The sequence below is a fragment of the Pseudocercospora fijiensis genome (genome assembly GCF_000340215.1).
Source record: "Pseudocercospora fijiensis CIRAD86 unplaced genomic scaffold MYCFIscaffold_9, whole genome shotgun sequence".
Classification (NCBI taxonomy): Eukaryota; Fungi; Ascomycota; class Dothideomycetes; order Mycosphaerellales; family Mycosphaerellaceae; genus Pseudocercospora; species Pseudocercospora fijiensis.
In genome coordinates, this window is record NW_006921540.1 from 2,619,328 (window position 1) to 2,637,356 (window position 18,029).

Sequence of the window (18,029 nt, forward strand, 5' to 3'; positions counted from 1 at the left end):
AATAGTATAGCCGTTATATTAATAGAATGCGACCGTAGAGAAGGTGTATAAGTTGAATTATAGAAAGCGTGCGCCAAGGCTGACCGTGCGCCAAGGCTGGAAGCCTTCTAATGGCCTCTGTCTTCTTCAAAATTCGGATGCTTGGGACGTCGAAGACGCAATGCTTATGCGATCGAGAACATGGAAAACTGTGTAGGTGTCGTATGAAATCACCTGTATCTTTGTTGAGAAGCTTGCTGTTACCAATATTTCCGCGGTCGAGGTAATTGAGAAGATAAAAATCCAGCTGCAGAGAGGGAGGAGTATGGGGAGATTGATACTGTTTGGTGTCATTGCTGGGTAGGACGAGATATTTAAAATCTCTTCGAGGTGGTGATTTCTGGTCATGTTGATCGATTGGCGTGGCCATGGTGTGTGGGCGGATACAGAAGATGCGAAATGATTACTTCTTACATGTACATTGGCAAGTTCGCGACGCGATTCTTCCCACTTTATCTTTGAGCAGGCTTTCTGGGGAGATCGTGGCATCTTGACCCTTGAAAAGTAATAACAATAAAGTAAAAGGTCTACATGCACGTGATTGAAGGCAGAGGAATGACGATGCTCAGGCTCAGGCGAGGATGCATCCATCTTCCAACCCGGTATTCTCCTAACAGCTTCTCGAGTTGCGCAGGGAGTTCCAGAACTTGGGGCTCTTGAATCCATCGAGGGAGAACCGTTTGCTTCCTGTTGTTCACATCTCGTTCACTCCAAAGCGGACCTATTCTCCAAGACATCCACTCTTCGAATGCAGACTACGACCGTTGTGAATGTATCTCAAGAGCAGTTCCCCGAATCTAGCCCTGTAGTTCACTGTATCTCTTTACATACACCTCCCCAGACTCCAGACCAAAGTAAACAGCAACCGGCTTTTGCCCACCCTGCTTCCCAGCCTTCTGCGTCTGAATCCCGTTAGGACCTGCAAAGATGCCAACTTCTAGTACGCCGGCAATAGCCTTTATCCTCGCACTAAGCGTTTCTACCTCCCAGACACCATCTTTCCCGCTCCCGTCTTGTCCATTCTTCACATCCAATCCCGTCAGAAGCGTCTTGAAAGGCGCATCTACAATATAAAAGCTCTGGTCCGTCTGGACCGGTCCAGTCTTCGAAAGTGTATGCTCACGCAAAACCGGTGCTGGAGAGCCAAGCAATTTGAGCTCTCGAATCACACTTGCGTGTGCAATGGGAGCAATCTCGATGGGTATCGTCGGCCACGCCGTCAGCAATCGGCTCTGGTTCTTCCTGTAATCTGCTATGCAGATGAATTTCTTGGCTCGACATGCCACCAGCTTTTCTTGAAACAGACACGCTCCACCTCCTTTGATACAGTTCAGCTCTTCGTCCACTTCGTCAGCACCGTCGAATGCAACTTCCAGCATAGCTTCGGCGGGTAATGAGTCGAAGGCGATAGGTGTGAGGCCGGCCTTTTCGATGACTTTCCGCGAGTTCCAGCCCGTAGGCACGAACCAATTGATATGGCCGGGAGGAGGAGGGTGTTTGGCCTGCGAGCAGAATATCAGCCGCGATACTACTACCTGCCATTCTCCCATTGCATCATGCATGTTTTTTCCTCATCTCCGTCCAGCTCTTTCTCAACCTGGGGCCCTCCTCCTGCAAGTCAAGAACTTGCACTCACCAAATGATCCTTAATAGCCTCAACTCCATAAACAATCGTACTTCCACTCCCGATCCCCACAAACCTCATGTCACTCCGAAAATGGTCTTCCACAGCTTTGTACGCAGCCTTGCGTTTCGCCGCCTCAACCTTGGCTACTGCCGCAGCAGCCGCATCTGCATCTGTCGGCATCGAGAAGGATCGAAGGCGAGGCGGAGAAAATATGCCGCGTCGAAATGTAAATTTGTCTGCTCGTATGAGCTCAAGGTACTTGTGGTGGTGTGATTCATGCGGAAGGAGACTCACAAGAACGAGAAGCAGTTTTGAGCATGTGCAAGAAACCCCTACGCGAATTTTGAAGGCGTTTGTGACAGACACGAGATTCAGAAGCGTAGAGGGAGAGTCATCAGCATGAAAATGCAAGAGTGGAATGACCAAGCATCGCATAAGTTGCTCTGCTCAACTTCTCGCCGAAGTGAAAGCTTGGGACAAATGCATGGGCCCCGCCATCTGAGCGAGGACCCCTCTACGTCTGTGAGGCTCAACTCCTTCCTGCATCGAACTCTATACATGCGCTTACACTTGCCTCCGATGCATTTCGAGACTACATGTATTTTTGATCAAGTCTCTCTGGTATGACGTCGTTCCATAGACTTTGGTACAAAGATGCAGGTACCCAAGTACGGGCTGTGACATGGACGACACGTGAAGACGCGATGCCACGGCCTCCGAAACGTGTGCCAGCATGATGTCGTGTTCCCTAAGCTGTGCTCGAGTTCAGTAGTGCAGCCACGTATTTGAGATGAGAAAAGAAGTCATGTCTTGTAGAGCAAAGCGTATTTCAGCCTGCTCGCCAGTGGTATTATCAATTTGAGCAGCCTGTGGTCTAGGTGTATTGATCTCTTGAGTGGCATTGTCGTTTGTCTTGCTGCCCTGCCTTGAAAAAATCGGCATTGTGGGTCAGCGTCGAAGCAGAAAAATCTCATCGCCGGTGCTTGAGCTCTTCAGAGCACCAGTATTTCGCAGAGTGGTGCCGTCGGACCACCCGCCCACGCACCAAAAATCCTTGTTAACGCCGTGCTCGTCCCAATTAGCCAATACTATACTCCGTCGCTATGCAGACCAAAAAGTGAAATGAACATGCCCTTCGCTATGCTTTGCTTGATGTCGTGAAAACGGAAAGGGGTATCTTGAACAACCAGACGAACACAAGGCACAGTACAAATGCAGCCAAGGAAGTGACCAGTAGCCATCATCTCAAATGTAAAGAGTCCGTAAGGTCTCCACAGGCGGCGTCTCGGTCAAGCCTTTCGCTCGAAGTGCCAGGCCAGCGGCAGATGGCGACTCTGTTCTCTTGCAATCGGCCTGGGACCGTTCCTTACGAGCGGCTTTCTGCGCCTGTTTCTTGATGTCTTTGCGGTCTCTGGCTGTCACGCGAGGGCCTGTCTGCTTCTGGGACGTTTTGCCGGCCCGCTGGTTGGTATCTGGCGGTTTCCGAGGGCCGTGAAGCTTCAGACGAGGTACTGCCTTGGGGGGTGAGACTCCAGAGGGATCGGATGGGTTTGAAGTCGGCTTGGTCTCTCGGTCGTCTGTTGACGTGGGCTGTGTGGCTGTCGACTGCTGTGACGAGTCCGGCTGGCTGGAGGCTTCTGAATCGAAGCTGCCGAAGGACTCCTGACTTCCATCGTAGGTAGATAGCTGCGATAACGCGTGTCTGGTGTCCTTGCCACGCTCTTTCAGAGCTCGTGACGCTCGGCTCATACGCCTGTCTTGCTTCTTGTTGGGTCCGTCGTGCAAGTCGTCATCACTGTCATGGTCACGCTCGACACTCGAACTCTCCACGTGTGATGACGTGCTGCCGTTCTCTTCTGCTTCCATGAGTGCATCAACGGCGTTATTGATGTTGCCACGTGCGGCCTCGAGGGCACGCTTGATCGTGATCTTATCGGCCAGATATGGCAATGACTTCTCCACCACTTCAATCTGCCAGGGCAGCACGTGGGGTGTGTGTGCAAGCTTCTCTTGCTGCCTCTGCTCTTCTTCGGGGGACAGTACTTTCGGCGACACGTTCGGGGGACCGTGGTATGGTCCGTCGAGGTTTCGTATGGAAGAGTAGTGTTCCCACATGTGATATGCAATGTGGGCAACAGGCCGGTCGGCGTCATCTCCATGTGCACCGGTCACCATGAAGGCGAAGTCTCGCTGGTAGATCTTCACGTCATACCCGAAGGCAGATGAGAAGGCGGTGATCTCCATGTTATCTCCGTAGGTGCCACCACGTGCCATACTGTCGAGATGGCTTTCAAAGACACGGTCGATTTCAGCAGTGGAGGGAGGAGTGAAATTGGCTGGCGAAGAATATGCCCCAGCATTTTTCCGTTTCGGATTTCGTCTGATTCCGCCGCCTGGGTGCACATCGATGAATTGCTTGTAGTAGTCGGCGTGCTCTCGCATATATTCTATGACACGCTGTCGTATAGCGACATGCTCGTTCTGGTGGCCGTAGAGCTGGTCGGAGAGGGCGTTGAAGAGGCAGTTGCCTGAGAGGAGGCAGGATTAGTACGACAGTGACAGACATTAGGGTGGCACGGCACGGCCATTCAGGTGGGTGTGCGTGCGTGCGTGCATGTGATTGCCAATTGTTCTTACCATCACCACGGATATCAGAAGCGAACAGGCCGAGTGAAGTTAGCAGTGGGAACTCCTGCTCGCTGCCGCCCATGGCACCTCAGCTCGGAGAGCAGCGAGTGGATGGGAGCTGGTGGTGACTGTGCAATGCAATTAGCGACAGTCATTTGAAGTCAAATGGGCGCCCAGCGATAGTTGTTGCTGGTGCGTCGAGGTTTGTGGGAGGCACATAGGCAAGCAAGCAAGCAAGCAAGCAACAGGGCAAAATAGACAACAGCAGGTACGAAAGAAAGCTTGCTGCACCCGCACCCCGGCACGGCTTGTAGCAGCGATGCACGGGTCAGGAGGAAGACTTGGATCGGAATTATGATTGAAGAGCTGACTCTACCTTTTCGAGGGGTCTTGACACGCGGACTGCTCCCCACCGCCGTCACGCGCGAAGAATGACTGCGGAAGTTCGTTGCTTGCAAGCGGCTGTTGTCGCAGCGGTGAGTGCTCAGTGGTGTGGTGTGGTGGGTGTTGGGTCGACTGATGCCGTACTGTCTCTGCCGACCGAAGCTCAAGCCAGCTGCCTACAGAGCCAGAAGAATAATGACGTCTCGATGAGAGTAACTTATGCAAGCAATGCGAGGGAGATTGAAATATATAGTGACATCGCATACAACTCGGCCACAAACCGCACCGGGCAGCGGTCCTCAGTGTCCTCACTGCTTTCGAGGTCGCGAGCAGCCAGTCGGCAAACGCTGAATGCTACAGTACATAGCATAGGCCGCCGCTCAAAGGCACGGCACGGCGAGGTCAAGTGAATATGACGGCTCGAACAACAATCAGGTGAGCTGTCTCACGCAGCACGCAGCATGAGTTCGTGACCTCAGGAACATACAACATACGCACTCGTGCGCCACGCTGACTGCTCATTTTGCATTTGTTGCACAAGCTCCGCCCGCACCTCACCCCACCCCACCCCACCCCACCTCTAGCACATCAAGCATCCTGATCACCGCCGCCATACTGCACTCTTCTCTCATCACATGAAAGGCATCAGCGGCGCGCCGGCCCAGCCACAAGCATTTATTAGAACAAACACTCAGCTTCGGGAGGAACCGGGAAGGAGGGGCAGACGAAAGACTCTCCAGCTCAGCACCTTCTCTGACTTCTCGACCTCCTGTTTCACGCGGCGCCTGCTAACAACTACCAACGACCCGCCCAACCATGAAACACTGGACTCATCACCACAAGCGCGTCTACCACCCTATCCGCCCTTCTACGGCGACATGTGGTTGTTTTCAGAAAAGCTCGCATAAGCTACTACCCGCCTCGTTGACGTACAGCGATCAGCACCACTATCAACGGTAGTTCGTGGTAGGTCGAATGGTAGCTCAGCGACGCGATAGCATGAACAAAAGTGTTCGAAATGCTGTTCCATCTCGTTGCTCACGTCTCTCGTTGTTTTTGCTTGTACTTCTTTGCATCGAATTCGTCGGCCTCCTCATTCCAGCAGCACATCGGACCCACAATCTTTGCAACCACCTTTTTCACTCCTTGAAAATAGACCCGCCGGAGGCTGGACCTCACACTTGATAGGGACCAACTCATACCAACTGGCTTGCACAATCCGAGAGCATTGAGACGACTTCACGAACACTCATTGACCGGCCAGCCAGTATTGCAGTTTCAGCATCATCACGACATTGACAGCAAAATATCAAGAAAGGAACCTGTAATCCGCGAATCGGGAGCAGCCGGCGATCATGTTGGTCATAGCATTACTCTGGCTAGTTGCAGTAGCTGTGGCCATACCTTCCCACCATCCCATGCCAGCAACATCACGCCACAAAATGCTGCATCACAGACACGCAAGAGCAGCAACGGTCACTCCTCGCCTGGTCAACGTTACCTACATAGCAAATGTGACAGATCCATCATTGACTCGAGACTCCTGCGGCTCTGTTCGCGTCGGCAACAGAGTCCTGTGGACCTGCAGAGACACGCAAATCTTCAGCAATGACAACAAACACGACATGAAGATCCAAATCCTACCAATCACGCCAAATTCCGCATCATGGACAGACCTCGCAGGCGAAGGAGGGCCGAAGATTGCGGCAGGAGAGGCAGGAGCAGCATCTTCTGGCGCGAATCCCATCCTCACAATGTACGGCGGTAATGCTTCCTTCTACCCATCTTATTTCCCAGTCCTTGACACCCAATGCCCTCAATCTGGCGCCTGTCAGGACGGAAGTCGATACGTAGTTTGGCCTGATCAACCTCCTCTCATCACGCGCCAGCGAAGCGATGGCAGCGCTGTGGGATATACTTGGATTCCCAATCAAAGACTGCAGGGTGGGTGGAACACAATGGATCCTGAGCCAGCCTACATCCTGTACAGGTCTGTTTACACCCCAAGTCTGGATCCGAACGCCCTGCCTACAGTTTCCATCGTTTCCCCGACCTTCTTCAACCTAGGAGAGGTCGGGTTTGGGAGATATGGCCATTTCATTAGGAATGGAACAGCATACCTTTACGGCCAGACTGCAGATAAAGGTACCGTCTTGGCCAAGGTTGGTGTCAATATGATCGAATATCGCTCTGCGTATCGATACTACAACCCGTCAACCTACTCATGGGAAACCACTGCGCCTACTTACAATTCGACCTCGCACGCAATTCCGAATGCTAGTGCTGGCGGCCAAGGCACGTTTTACTACTCTTCTTACCTCAAGTCATACGTCTGGATTGGTCAAGGGATTGGAATGGTCGGCGCATCCGCAGCATTCTTCATCAGCACAGCTCCCGCTCCTGAAGGTCCTTGGGTCAAGCCATATCAAATCTGGGAAGGTGAGAATGGTGACAACCACCAAGCACCGAGCTACAGTTTGCAGGCGCACCCGAGTCTTCTTCCTAGTGGACCCCATGTGGCGAGTGAGAAAGGAATCTATCTCAGCTGGACACAGCAGTGGAAAGAGGAGACTTGTGAGAGTGTTTATGTCACTCCCCTAGTTTGGGTAGAGTTTGATTGAGATGTCGACAGATCTTGCGCTCTTTTAGCGCGGTGTTGGGTATATATCGTCTAGAGTGTTAGAGGCTTATAGATGTGTCTGCAATCACTTTTTTTTGAGGACATTGCACCTCGAACAGAGCTGTAGCTGTCAATCAGTCAGGTGACTTTTGCCAAGGCGCTACACAATCGCTATACCTCAACAGAGTTTGACAAGGAGCCCGTCTTGCCCGTCTTTCTTTCCACTCTTCCCTTTTCTTCCGCTCACCAGCATCGCACTTCATTGTATGAAGAACCGACACTGGTTCCATATGTCCACCGCGTCAACGTCATTCCATCTCGAGCTGCTTGTGCAGTCCAGCCGAGCCACGAAGACCTTCGCCGTCGCATGCGTATCCTCAGAAGCCTCAAGGACACTTCCATCTACGATGATATTGTCGATGCATTATTGCAAGGCTGCCACACAGCTGAGCTAGTTGTCCTATTATGTCTAACCAAAAGCATGCGCTTCCTGCACATCAGCACTCACGATCACCATACAGCAATAGACCATGACATGGGAGAGTGCTTACAGGCTGTGTTCTCGCCGATACGCTTGGCAAGATTTCCGGACGTCCCATATTCAACATTATTGGATTATAGCTTCGTGTTCGGGAGGTCCACTGACTTCACACCGGGTACATTTCAGCCTCGAGGTACATCGCCTTCTTCAAAGCCTTTGCGTCGAAGACTTGGTGAGCGTATTTCAGAGAGGTATGAGGAAAGTTGATGCTCTTGTGGGAAATTGAGCCAATTTGAGCCTAGGTGTCGCGCACAAGCTAGGCGGTGAGTTGTTGCTTTTTCATGTCTTCAATGCTAGGATTTCAGTATCGGTGCGCTGTTGAGTAGGAATGTAGAGCAAAGATCAGAAGCAAAAGAGAAATGTACGAGCGAGGTGCACAGGGCGATGCTCCTCCCGAGAATCCTTGCACTTCCATGTCGATTCTTCCTTTTCTTTTACATCGTCATGTCCAGTCGTCTCATGGGGGATTTCAAGCGGGCATTCCGGGTGTCCAGGTGCCTCTTGGCAAGCGTCCGGATAGGATATATATCAATAATATCGTCTGAAGCAAGGGCCTGTCGTGTCCATAATCCAATCCAGCATATAATCCAAGCGATATTAACAATATTCAATATTATTAAATATTCTCGATAGGATTACGAGGCGTGTATTGTGTCTAACGGCCATTTAATAGCCCCTTTCTAAGTGCAATCTTCTTAATCGAATATAGACCTCCGCGGCTACCGGAGTAGCGCTTTTAGTATCAAATATAGCCTCCGAAGGGCTCTTCGATAGGATTAAGGACCGTGCGTTGTAATTGAGGTTAAGGTTAGTATATAGAACGAGAATAGCGCGAGTCGACGCGTATATAGTAGTAGAGGCGCGTATTTCGAAGGTTCGAGCGTAGGAGCGCTTCGTATAGTATTCGTTTCTCGGTAGTATATAGAGGTCGAGGTTCTTACTATAATTGTTAGCAATAATAGAGGCTCTCGACCGCTAGGCGATTATTAAGCGCAATATTATCTTTACCTTCGGAATACTAGCGATACTACTATAATAGATAGCCGTATATTAGCCGCCTAGAGTACGCACCCTCTATCTAGAAGATAGCAAAGGCAAGGCGGTTACTGCTAGTCTATTAGAAGAAGGCGCTATACAAAGATTGTATAGGTATACGCGCTTCTATCTAGATACGTTTATATACCTATTTTAGCTTATATTACTATATCTGCGGCGTAGAAGGAGTATTAGCAAAGAATAGAAGGTATTAATATTCTTATATACGTTTGCGACTAATAGCTACACTCGAGACCTAGCTAAGGACTTTTACTACTTAGTAGACAAGTGTAGTCGTATAATCTATAAGGTTATAGCCGCTATCTTAGAGGTGTATCTAGTACTTGTTACTCGAGCTGCTACGGACGACAATCTAGCGATTAAGGCGAAGGGGCGGAAATACTAGCCTTTCTTTAAAGACGCTGTTAGTACGCTAGATAGCTCTTATATATTAGTATACGTACTAGTTAACTAGCAAGCGGCATTCTGTAATCGCAAGGGCACGCTATTATAGAATGTATTAGCGGTCGTAGACTATAATATAAGGTTTACCTTTATTCTTACTAGATAGGAGGGCTCCGCTTACGACGGCCGTATACTTAATAATGCTCGCTCGTACTATAGGTTTAGTACGCCGGAAGGACGATATTATCTCGCTAATGCTAGCTATCTAAACAACGCGCCTTATATAGTGCTATATAGAGGGGTACGGTATTACCTACGCGAGTAGTATCTAGCCTTAATAAAGCCGGCGGACTATAAGGAGCTATTTAACCTCCGCTATAGTTCCCTTCGAAATGTAGTTAAGCGGACATTTAGTATATTAAAACGACGATTTCGCATCTTCGAGAGCGCGCCGTAGTATAATATCCGCTCGCAAATAGCTATAGTATACGTTGCTGCCGCCCTTTATAATATCCTCTAAGAGATAGGCGCGAAGGTAGACGAGAACTTCGAATTAGAGGCCGACGAGACTAACGATAGGCCCTTTAATAATGCCGCCGCCGCTATAGAAGAAGATAATAGCGTTAAAGGACCGATAGATAGAATAAGGGATACGCTAGCACTAGAAATGTAGCGACAATATTAACTATACCTAGAAGAAGAAGATAATAATATAGACGAGACTATATCTGCTTAGTTATAGAAGTCGTAGATAGGGAGGGGCTTCTTTATATTCGATAGGGATGTTAAGAATCTTAGTCGTTACTTAGATGTAGCTGTTTTGTATAGAGTTTCTCGTTTCTATAATATAATACTCGACTTCCTACTATTTGTATAGAATTTTATAGAGACAACTTCTAGCTACGAAACTCGGTTTTATATTAGAATCTTAGATCTTGCTAAAACCGCACTAAAAGCTAGCGATACAATAATATTAAAAAAAAGCTATATTCGAGAATAGCTAACAGATCTAACACTTCTAGGCTTAAGACAATAATTCAAACTCTTTAAAGAACTCTTTAACTAACGCTATCGACATAGCCTATTACGCGTCTAACGGCGTACCGAGAAAGATATTAACTATACCGCTATCTTCTGCCGTCGTTATCTTGCGATATAGCAGTCGCTTTTGCCTTAAAGTTAGGTCCTAAAGCTCCTCGTATCTAGCGACGAATTCCGCCGAGAATACGAGTCGCGATAGCGTACGTACTAGTAGCAGTAGTGTTGCTATTATCTCCGCCGTACGATATATTGCCGCGACGATATTATCGATAGACTACTATGTCCGATTCTAAGACTCTAATCGACGACGCTTAGCCTTAACGTTAGCATTATAGATTACCTGCTTTCGAGTATAGATATCGTCCTTCGGCGTATCCGCCTTACTCTCGGTTGCCGTAATAGCTAGATCGGATACTGCTAGCGTAGGAGGTAGAATTAGACTATTAAGCATCGCTTCTATAGATAAAACGTACTCTCTAGTAGCAGTTGTATCGCTAAATGTAAGAAGGGTATATTAGTAGGTAGATAGGGTAGTAGTAGGTATAAGTAGTATTCGATAAGGAGCTAGAAGGAGAGGGAGGAAGGTAGGAGAGTTAGCCTAACGCCAAGCGCCAAGCCCTACCTAAGGCACTAAGACCCTAGCTTTACTCGGCCTAGTTATATGCTAATTACGTGTAACCTCTTTGGCCCTAATATACGCTTCCCTTCTAAAGGCCGCGCCCTCGTAGCCGGTCTTTGTCCTAGTCTCAACCTCTATTGCTACTAACTTAGTAGGTCTAATAAGCTGCTTAGCCCGCGCTAAATTAAACACTTAACTACCTAATTATATAACTATGTTAAACCTTACCTCTAATAATATAATATATAACTCTAACTGCGCTATCTCTATATATAATAAACTATAAAGTAATATATATCTACAAGAATTAAAGGCCTTCGACTAATTACGATACGAGCGCGTCTTCCCTACTATAATAGGTAGACGTACGAGGTATTGTAGCACTGCCTCCGTTCTAAGTAATATCGTATCGAGTTCTTTGCGTCTACTCTTAAAAGACCTAGCAATGTCCGCTTCCGAGGGTTTGTCCGTTTCCGAGGGTTATTGTTCTTATTGTTCGTAGTTTCGCTAGCCCTAATTAGCTAGGTTTGGCAGCCTTTAAGTGTTAATCTTATCTTATCTTTTTAAAAAACACAGCTCGTCTAGTTTCTATAAGTAAAGGCTATTATAAGTATAGTAGTAGAGGTTCGCCTCGCTTAAAGGGTTAGATAGATCGAGGAGTAACCTATTGTCCGTAAGATCGACCCTGGCTAGCTTAGCTCTATAGTTTTGCCCTTAGTTAGTTAGTCTATTAGTCTACTTAACCTTTTAAGCGGCTTAAAGTTTTAACTCGGCCTCAAAGTTTTAATCAAACCTTTAATAGGCTTAAAGCTTTAATCAAAGTTTAATTAAAGGTACCTTAGGCTCGTAGTATAGGTAAGGTTATGTCTATAGGCGCAGCGATAATAGCAAGTAATATTAATAATAGCGGCGCTAGTCGTTTTAGCGCTAACTTCACCTCGCTTCTAATCTCCTCCTTCTACTAACAACACACTCCGCAATACCGTTACTAACATAGCCGCGCCGGCCGTACCGTTATAAGCGCGACGCCGCCCTCGCCGATCGCCTAGGCCTCGAGGCCTCGATAGAATAAAGGAACAAGAGAGGGACCTATAGGGCGCGTTAGTAAAGAGGTAGAGTCCTTAAAAGAGCATACGATTAATTAATTAACGCGTCGTAGCGCGCCTAGCGTAGTCTTATTGTCCTTTATTGCTAACAATTGTTTGTCTCTAATTAGTTAGCTAATAGCACCCTAGGGGTAGTATTAATCCTAGGCGACATTATAGGCCCTTAGCCTTCTTCTTATTCTTCGCGCTAGTCTAATACTTATCTAATAACTCGGTTATATCCTCGAAGGAATCTTTAGCTTCCTATAAGTCCTATTCTAGTAAATAGCCTTGCTATCTTAGGAGGTACTCCTTCTTGCCTCGCCTAGTCCGATAATCTAGGATACGTTCTATAGACTATAGCTCTTTACTATCCGCTAGTATGTCTTCGTGTTTAGTAGGGGCTTTATCCCCCTCGCGCAGGTAATATAGCTTAAGGAGGGATATATAGAAGGTGTTATAGATAGTGTAATAAAGAGGAAGCTACAACTAATAGGCCTATACGGAGGAGCCCTTAACTTCTCGAATGCGGAATGGACTAATATACCTTAGTGCTAGTTTAGGGCGTGTTTTGCTATTAGGTAATAGGTGTTTGCGGATGCGGAGGTTCTTCGTACTAAGCATAACTATATCGCCTTGTTTGAAGGTTATTAGCGTATAGTGTTTGTTATAGTAGGCCTTCTAATAGGCCTAGGCCTTTGCTAGTTTGTTAGCTATTATAGCGTGAATTTCTCGCATCTTTTAAACCCTCTTAATAGCCGCTAGCGTCTTAGGTATTAGTACTTGACGCGCTTCCCTTTCCTTACGCTCGGCCTCGAGCGAGGTAAATAGGTCTTATAGTAAGGCGGCGTTCTAGCCTATTATAGCTATATATAGTGAAACCTTAGTAGATAAGTATATACTGTTGTTATATACGAATTCTGTAGGCTATAGGAGATTAACCTAGTTATTAGGGTTCTTATTAATATAGCTACGCAGGTACTACTATAGCGTAGCATTCTGCCTTTCGGTTTAACTATCTGTTTGTAGATAGAATGCTATAGACAGGCGATGCTTGAGTCTTAGCTACAGGCAAATCTTACTCTAATAATAAGATGTAAATATCGAGCCTCGGTTAGAGACTATCCCTTTAGGGGTCCCCTAATAGGTACAGAAGATGTTAGTCTATAGCGCCTCTGCTATATTAATAGTAGTCCAATCCTTGCGCGCCGGGATATATCGAGCGCCCTTAGTAAATCGGTCTATAACGACTAGGATAGCGTTAAAGATGTCTTTGCTTCCTCTTCGCTTAGTAGGGGGAAGACCTATAATAAAATCTATTGTAAGCTCTGCAAATAGCTTATAAGGGATTAGCAATAAGGACAACTCGCTAAAAGGCTAATGCTTTAGTGCCTTAACTCGTTAATATACGGCATACGTGTTTACGTAGTCCTTTATGTCCCGCTTACTATTTAGCTAGTAGTATATACGCGATAGTAGCTCGTACGACCTCTCTATACTATAGTAACCGGCAAGCTTACTATTATAGTATCGCTTAAGAAGTTCTTATCGGATCGAATATTTAGCGGGGACATAGTATCTACCCTTGAACTTCAAATAACCTTTGTTATCGATCGACTAGTTGTTACTCTTACTAGATCGAGTCTTTCGCCTACTTATAAGCTTGTCTATACGTTTAGCAGCAAAGGCGTCCCTCTACTAAGCCTGTAACAGCTTATCTATAAACGATTAACTATCTCTATTTGTAAGGTCATTTAATAGCACCCTCGCTATTAAACGAGGTACGTATTATATGCATCTAATAGCACTAGTAGCCGGATTAACTATATTAGTGCTTTAATCGCTATTACTATATATAGCGATATCGACTAGGGAGTTATTATAACTTCTCCTATCTATGTCCTTAGCTCTTGCCTTAATACGCACTATTAATATAGCAAGAGCATTAATATACTTTAAGCCGTCGCGGAGTCCGGTAAGCCGCTTATCCTACGCGTACTTATTAACAATACGGGCTATAGCAATCTTATACTATAGGGTTAGAAACAATGAATTAATAGATTGCTAAGTCCCGCTATCGTAATTAGGTCGCCTCGATAGGCTATTAGTAGGGTTGCTTACGCCTAGCCGATGTAATATATTAAAATCGAACCTAGCGAGGTAGACGGCCTATCTAGCCTATCGACCTATAACCCTAGTAACCTTCGTAATTCTACGGAGGTTGTTATAGTCCGTATAGACCTAAATAGTATGCTATACACTATCGAGATAGTGCCTCCAATACTTAAAGGCCTCGATAATAGCTAGGAGCTCTTACTCGTATATCTCGTAGCGACGTTCTATATCGATTATCTTCCGTAAAAAGAAGGCAATCGGGTACTAATAGGTATTATTAGCCTACTGTAACATAATAGCTAATATAGCGAACTATAAAGCGTTAGTTTCAATTCGGATCTGCTTACTTAGTACGAAATAGTGCAATAAGGGGACATTAGTAAAGCGTTGCTTTAGGCCGTCAAAAGCGGCTTATACTCTATTAGTCTATTTAAACTCTCTAGTTAGGTTAGCCTTGGTTTTAGTAAGCTTAGTTAGTAGCATTACGTACCGCGAGTAACCTTCGATAAATCGACGGTAGAAGTTAGCAAAACCTAGGAATAATTAAAGCTCTTTAATGCTAGTAGGTATTAGCTATTTAGTAATAGTCTTAATTCGATTAGGATTAGCCTTAACACCCTTAGTTAATACGAAGAAGCTAAGGAAGGACATCTCCTTAGCAGCAAAGGTACATTTAGAAGGCTTGCAATATAGGCTATAGGCCCGTAGGCGGTCGAGGACCTTTCGTACTATAGCCTAGTGTTCTATAATATTAGGTAAGTGCGTGTAAACTAGGATGTTATCTAGGTAAACTATACAGAGGTAATCTAATAGGCCTAATAGGGCCCGATTGATATAGGACTAGAATATTGCAGGGGCGTTTGCTAGCCTAAATAGTATAACTAGATACTCGAAATAGCTATAGCGGGTACGGAAGGCTGTTTTCTATTTATTACCCTTACGGATGCGGATGCGATAGTATATATCCTTAATGTCTAATATAGTATAGTAGTAAGCACTAGAAAGGCGATCGAGGGTCTTATTAATAAGAGGAAGTAGATAGCGATCTTTAATAGTAATAGCATTAAGCCTACGATAATCGACATAGAGGCGTAGGCTACTATCCTTCTTTAGTACGAACAGGATAGGGGCACTAGTAGGGCTGTTACTATACCGTATCTAGCTATTAGCTAGGTTTTCCTCTAGGTACTTACGCAATATAGCAAGCTCTCGTTTACTAAGGTTATAGAGGGGTCCAAAAGGGACCTCTTTGCCCTCTATAATATTAATCTTATAATCCGTCTCTTTGAATATAGGCAATGTCGATACTAAGTGGTGTTTAAACACATTAATATAGGTCTCTCGAATAGGTTCTAGTATACGCTCAAGCTGTTTAGGATCTATGCTATTAGGGGGCACTAGTTCATCGTCGTTACTACCGAGCAGGTCGGCAGTTAGATTAGCTAAGGCGGGAGTCAGGTTGCTAATAAACAGGACCCTAATATTATTAGGACACTCGCTAATATCGATGTGTTTAATATCCTCTTTCCTAGCGATCCTAAATCGCTATTGTTAACTGCCCAAGTCTATAACTATAGCATAGTACTTAAGAATAGGGTTGCTAATAATAATGTCGGATAGGAGGCTGTCTATATCTACCGCGTAGGCAGTAAAGTTTAGTAGGCGTTTATTTCCGAGGTCGTCCTTTAGAGCTATATAGATATAGTAGGCTCCGTAGGTCAAGTGCCGAGCGTTATTAAACTAAGCAAGGGTTGGCAGGTCAGTCCTAGGCAGTTATCGAAGGTCTAATTGCTTAGCTAGGCGATAGCTAATAAGGGCACTAACTGAATTTCCTAGATCTAGTATAACCTTAGTCTTATAGTTGGTTCTATATATATCCGATACGAGATAGGTACGTATAATAGCTAGCACAATGTCGATAGTCTTACGCCGTACAAGGCTAACAGTTAGTACGGCGCTTACTCTTTTTTCGAAGGACCGACAGGGGTAGCATTAGCGGCTAAAAGGTGCTTACGGTGCTTAGCGGTAGCACGGTCGATTCGGGCCTAATCCTTAGGTTTGTCGTATTAGCCTAGTAGATAGCTAGTGCTATTATAGTTGAAGCACTTTAACCCGGTTAGTAGACTGCCGTAGCTATTGTTATTATTAGCAGAGCGGTTAGTATTATAGGGATACGAGCCCCTTCTATAGCCCCTATCGCGGCCTCCTCTATATAGCCGTCGGCTACGGCCTCTTCTACGGTCGTTACTGTTCCTATTGTTAGCATTGTTATTATAGTAGGAACCTTGGTTTCCTCCGCGGCTACTACGATTGCCGCGGTTAGTGCTAGCTAGTCGGATCCTCGATTCTAGTCGTTATTAGAGCTAAATAGCCCGTTCGGCTATTTCCACTTCGACTATAAATTGAATGCGCGTTAGATTAGCCTATTCGAATATACGACGGCGGTCCAATTTAAGGATAAGCTCCTACCTAAGTTTTAGGCGTATCTTAGAGATCTATATAGAATTAGTCTTAGCCGGGAGATCGTCCTCGAGGGTCTTTAAATAGGCCTTAAATAAACGAGCCGATTAATTAGTCTTTTGTTTAGCTCGAAGGTACTAATCCTAAGCATATTGTTGCCTTAGTATAGGGTTTCTAAGGGTGTCTAGCATAATAGTCTTATAGGTCTGCTACTAAATAGCGGTCTAATTAGTAAGGGAGTCGAAATAGTTATCCTAGGTGCGTTTTAGGTCTCTATTAATATATTGCATAGTATAGACGACTAGTAAGTAGTTATCTAGAAGGGCCCTTAGTACGTTTCGCTAGTTAAGCTTACAATTACGTATATAATCGTTATATTGCTTTCGACTAGAGCCGTTAAACACGGTATAGTCCTTAAGTTTAGTATCCTTCTTTTAAGTAGGGACGGGTAGAGGAGGACTTGTTGTCGTTAGCTTAGCATTAGTTGTTAGGGCTTCCTATAGGCGGCGAATCTTAAGGAGATTATCCTTTAGCTATTGTTCTTAACGTAGGGCAGTAAGCCTGTTTTAGGTAGCTTCTTAAAGTCTCGCTACTAGCTAGGGCCTAAAGGCTAGTTAGCTATATCGACGGTTAATAATATTGTTAAGAATGTCGTCGACAGGCAATTCTAGGTCGTTACCTAGAATTACAGGTTCTTCTTTAATAGGCTCTCCGGTAGGAGGCACTTTAGTAGGTGCTCTAGTAGGCACTTTAGTAGGCACTTTAGTAGGTGCTTTAGTAGGCACTTTAGGCACTGTGCTACTAGCGTTGTTATTACTAGCGCTGCTAGCGGCAGTACGGTTGTTGTTTCGTAACGAGCCGGCTATTGTAATAGGGGGTAATACTAATAATATATTATTAGCCCCTAAGATGCGGATATAGCGGAATTAGTAGGTATTAGTCTAGTACGATTAACTTAGTATAATAGGCCGTATAGAAGGCCTTACTTAATGATTGGTACGGTTGTTTCGATAGAATAGTACGTATAGGTCCCGTTCTTCGGGCGCAATATAGTTAGATTAGTCTTGTTCGTAGCTATACCGCTAAAAGCTTAAAATAAAAACTATCTAGCTGCTACCCTTAAAGGGTGGATCGAATACTATATAAGAAGGGTATATTAGCAGGTAGATAGGGTGGTAGTAGGTACAAGTAGTATTCGATAAGAAGCTAGGAGAAGAGGGAGGAAGGTAGGAGAGTTAGCCTAACGCTAAGCGCTAAGCCCTGCCTAAGGCACTAAGACCCTAGCTTCACTCGGCCTAGTTATATGCTAATTACGTATAACCTCTTTAGCCCTAACACCAAATAACTAGTCTAGTTTAACTAAGAATAGAAGCGGCTTCTTTAGGAATTTCTTCGCCCTTAGATAGATAGCAATATAAGCCTTTATAATA

General features: G+C 45.7%; 3 protein-coding genes across 3 annotated transcripts; 1 reads left to right on the forward strand and 2 right to left on the reverse strand.

The window, feature by feature from the left end:
* Positions 1 to 538: 538 nt before the first annotated feature.
* On the reverse strand, positions 539 to 2,046 carry MYCFIDRAFT_71737 (uncharacterized protein). The gene is made up of 2 exons (XM_007932451.1): positions 1,676 to 2,046; positions 539 to 1,541 (listed from the first exon to the last, which is right to left on the reverse strand). The coding sequence occupies exons 1-2, from the start codon at positions 1,844 to 1,846 to the stop codon at positions 837 to 839; spliced, it is 876 nt and encodes a 291-aa protein (XP_007930642.1). The 5' UTR covers positions 1,847 to 2,046; the 3' UTR covers positions 539 to 836.
* Positions 2,047 to 2,911: 865 nt separating this feature from the next.
* MYCFIDRAFT_199812 (cysteine protease) lies at positions 2,912 to 4,376 on the reverse strand (the record flags this gene model as incomplete). The annotated part of the gene is made up of 2 exons (XM_007933002.1): positions 2,912 to 4,194; positions 4,304 to 4,376. The coding sequence occupies 2 exons, from the start codon at positions 4,374 to 4,376 to the stop codon at positions 2,912 to 2,914; spliced, it is 1,356 nt and encodes a 451-aa protein (XP_007931193.1).
* A 1,575-nt stretch (positions 4,377 to 5,951) lies between these two features.
* Positions 5,952 to 7,419, forward strand: MYCFIDRAFT_216726 (uncharacterized protein). The gene has a single exon (XM_007932790.1). It carries the CDS (start codon positions 6,034 to 6,036, stop codon positions 7,297 to 7,299), a length of 1,266 nt encoding a protein of 421 aa, XP_007930981.1. The 5' UTR covers positions 5,952 to 6,033; the 3' UTR covers positions 7,300 to 7,419.
* The last annotated feature ends 10,610 nt before the right edge of the window (positions 7,420 to 18,029 follow it).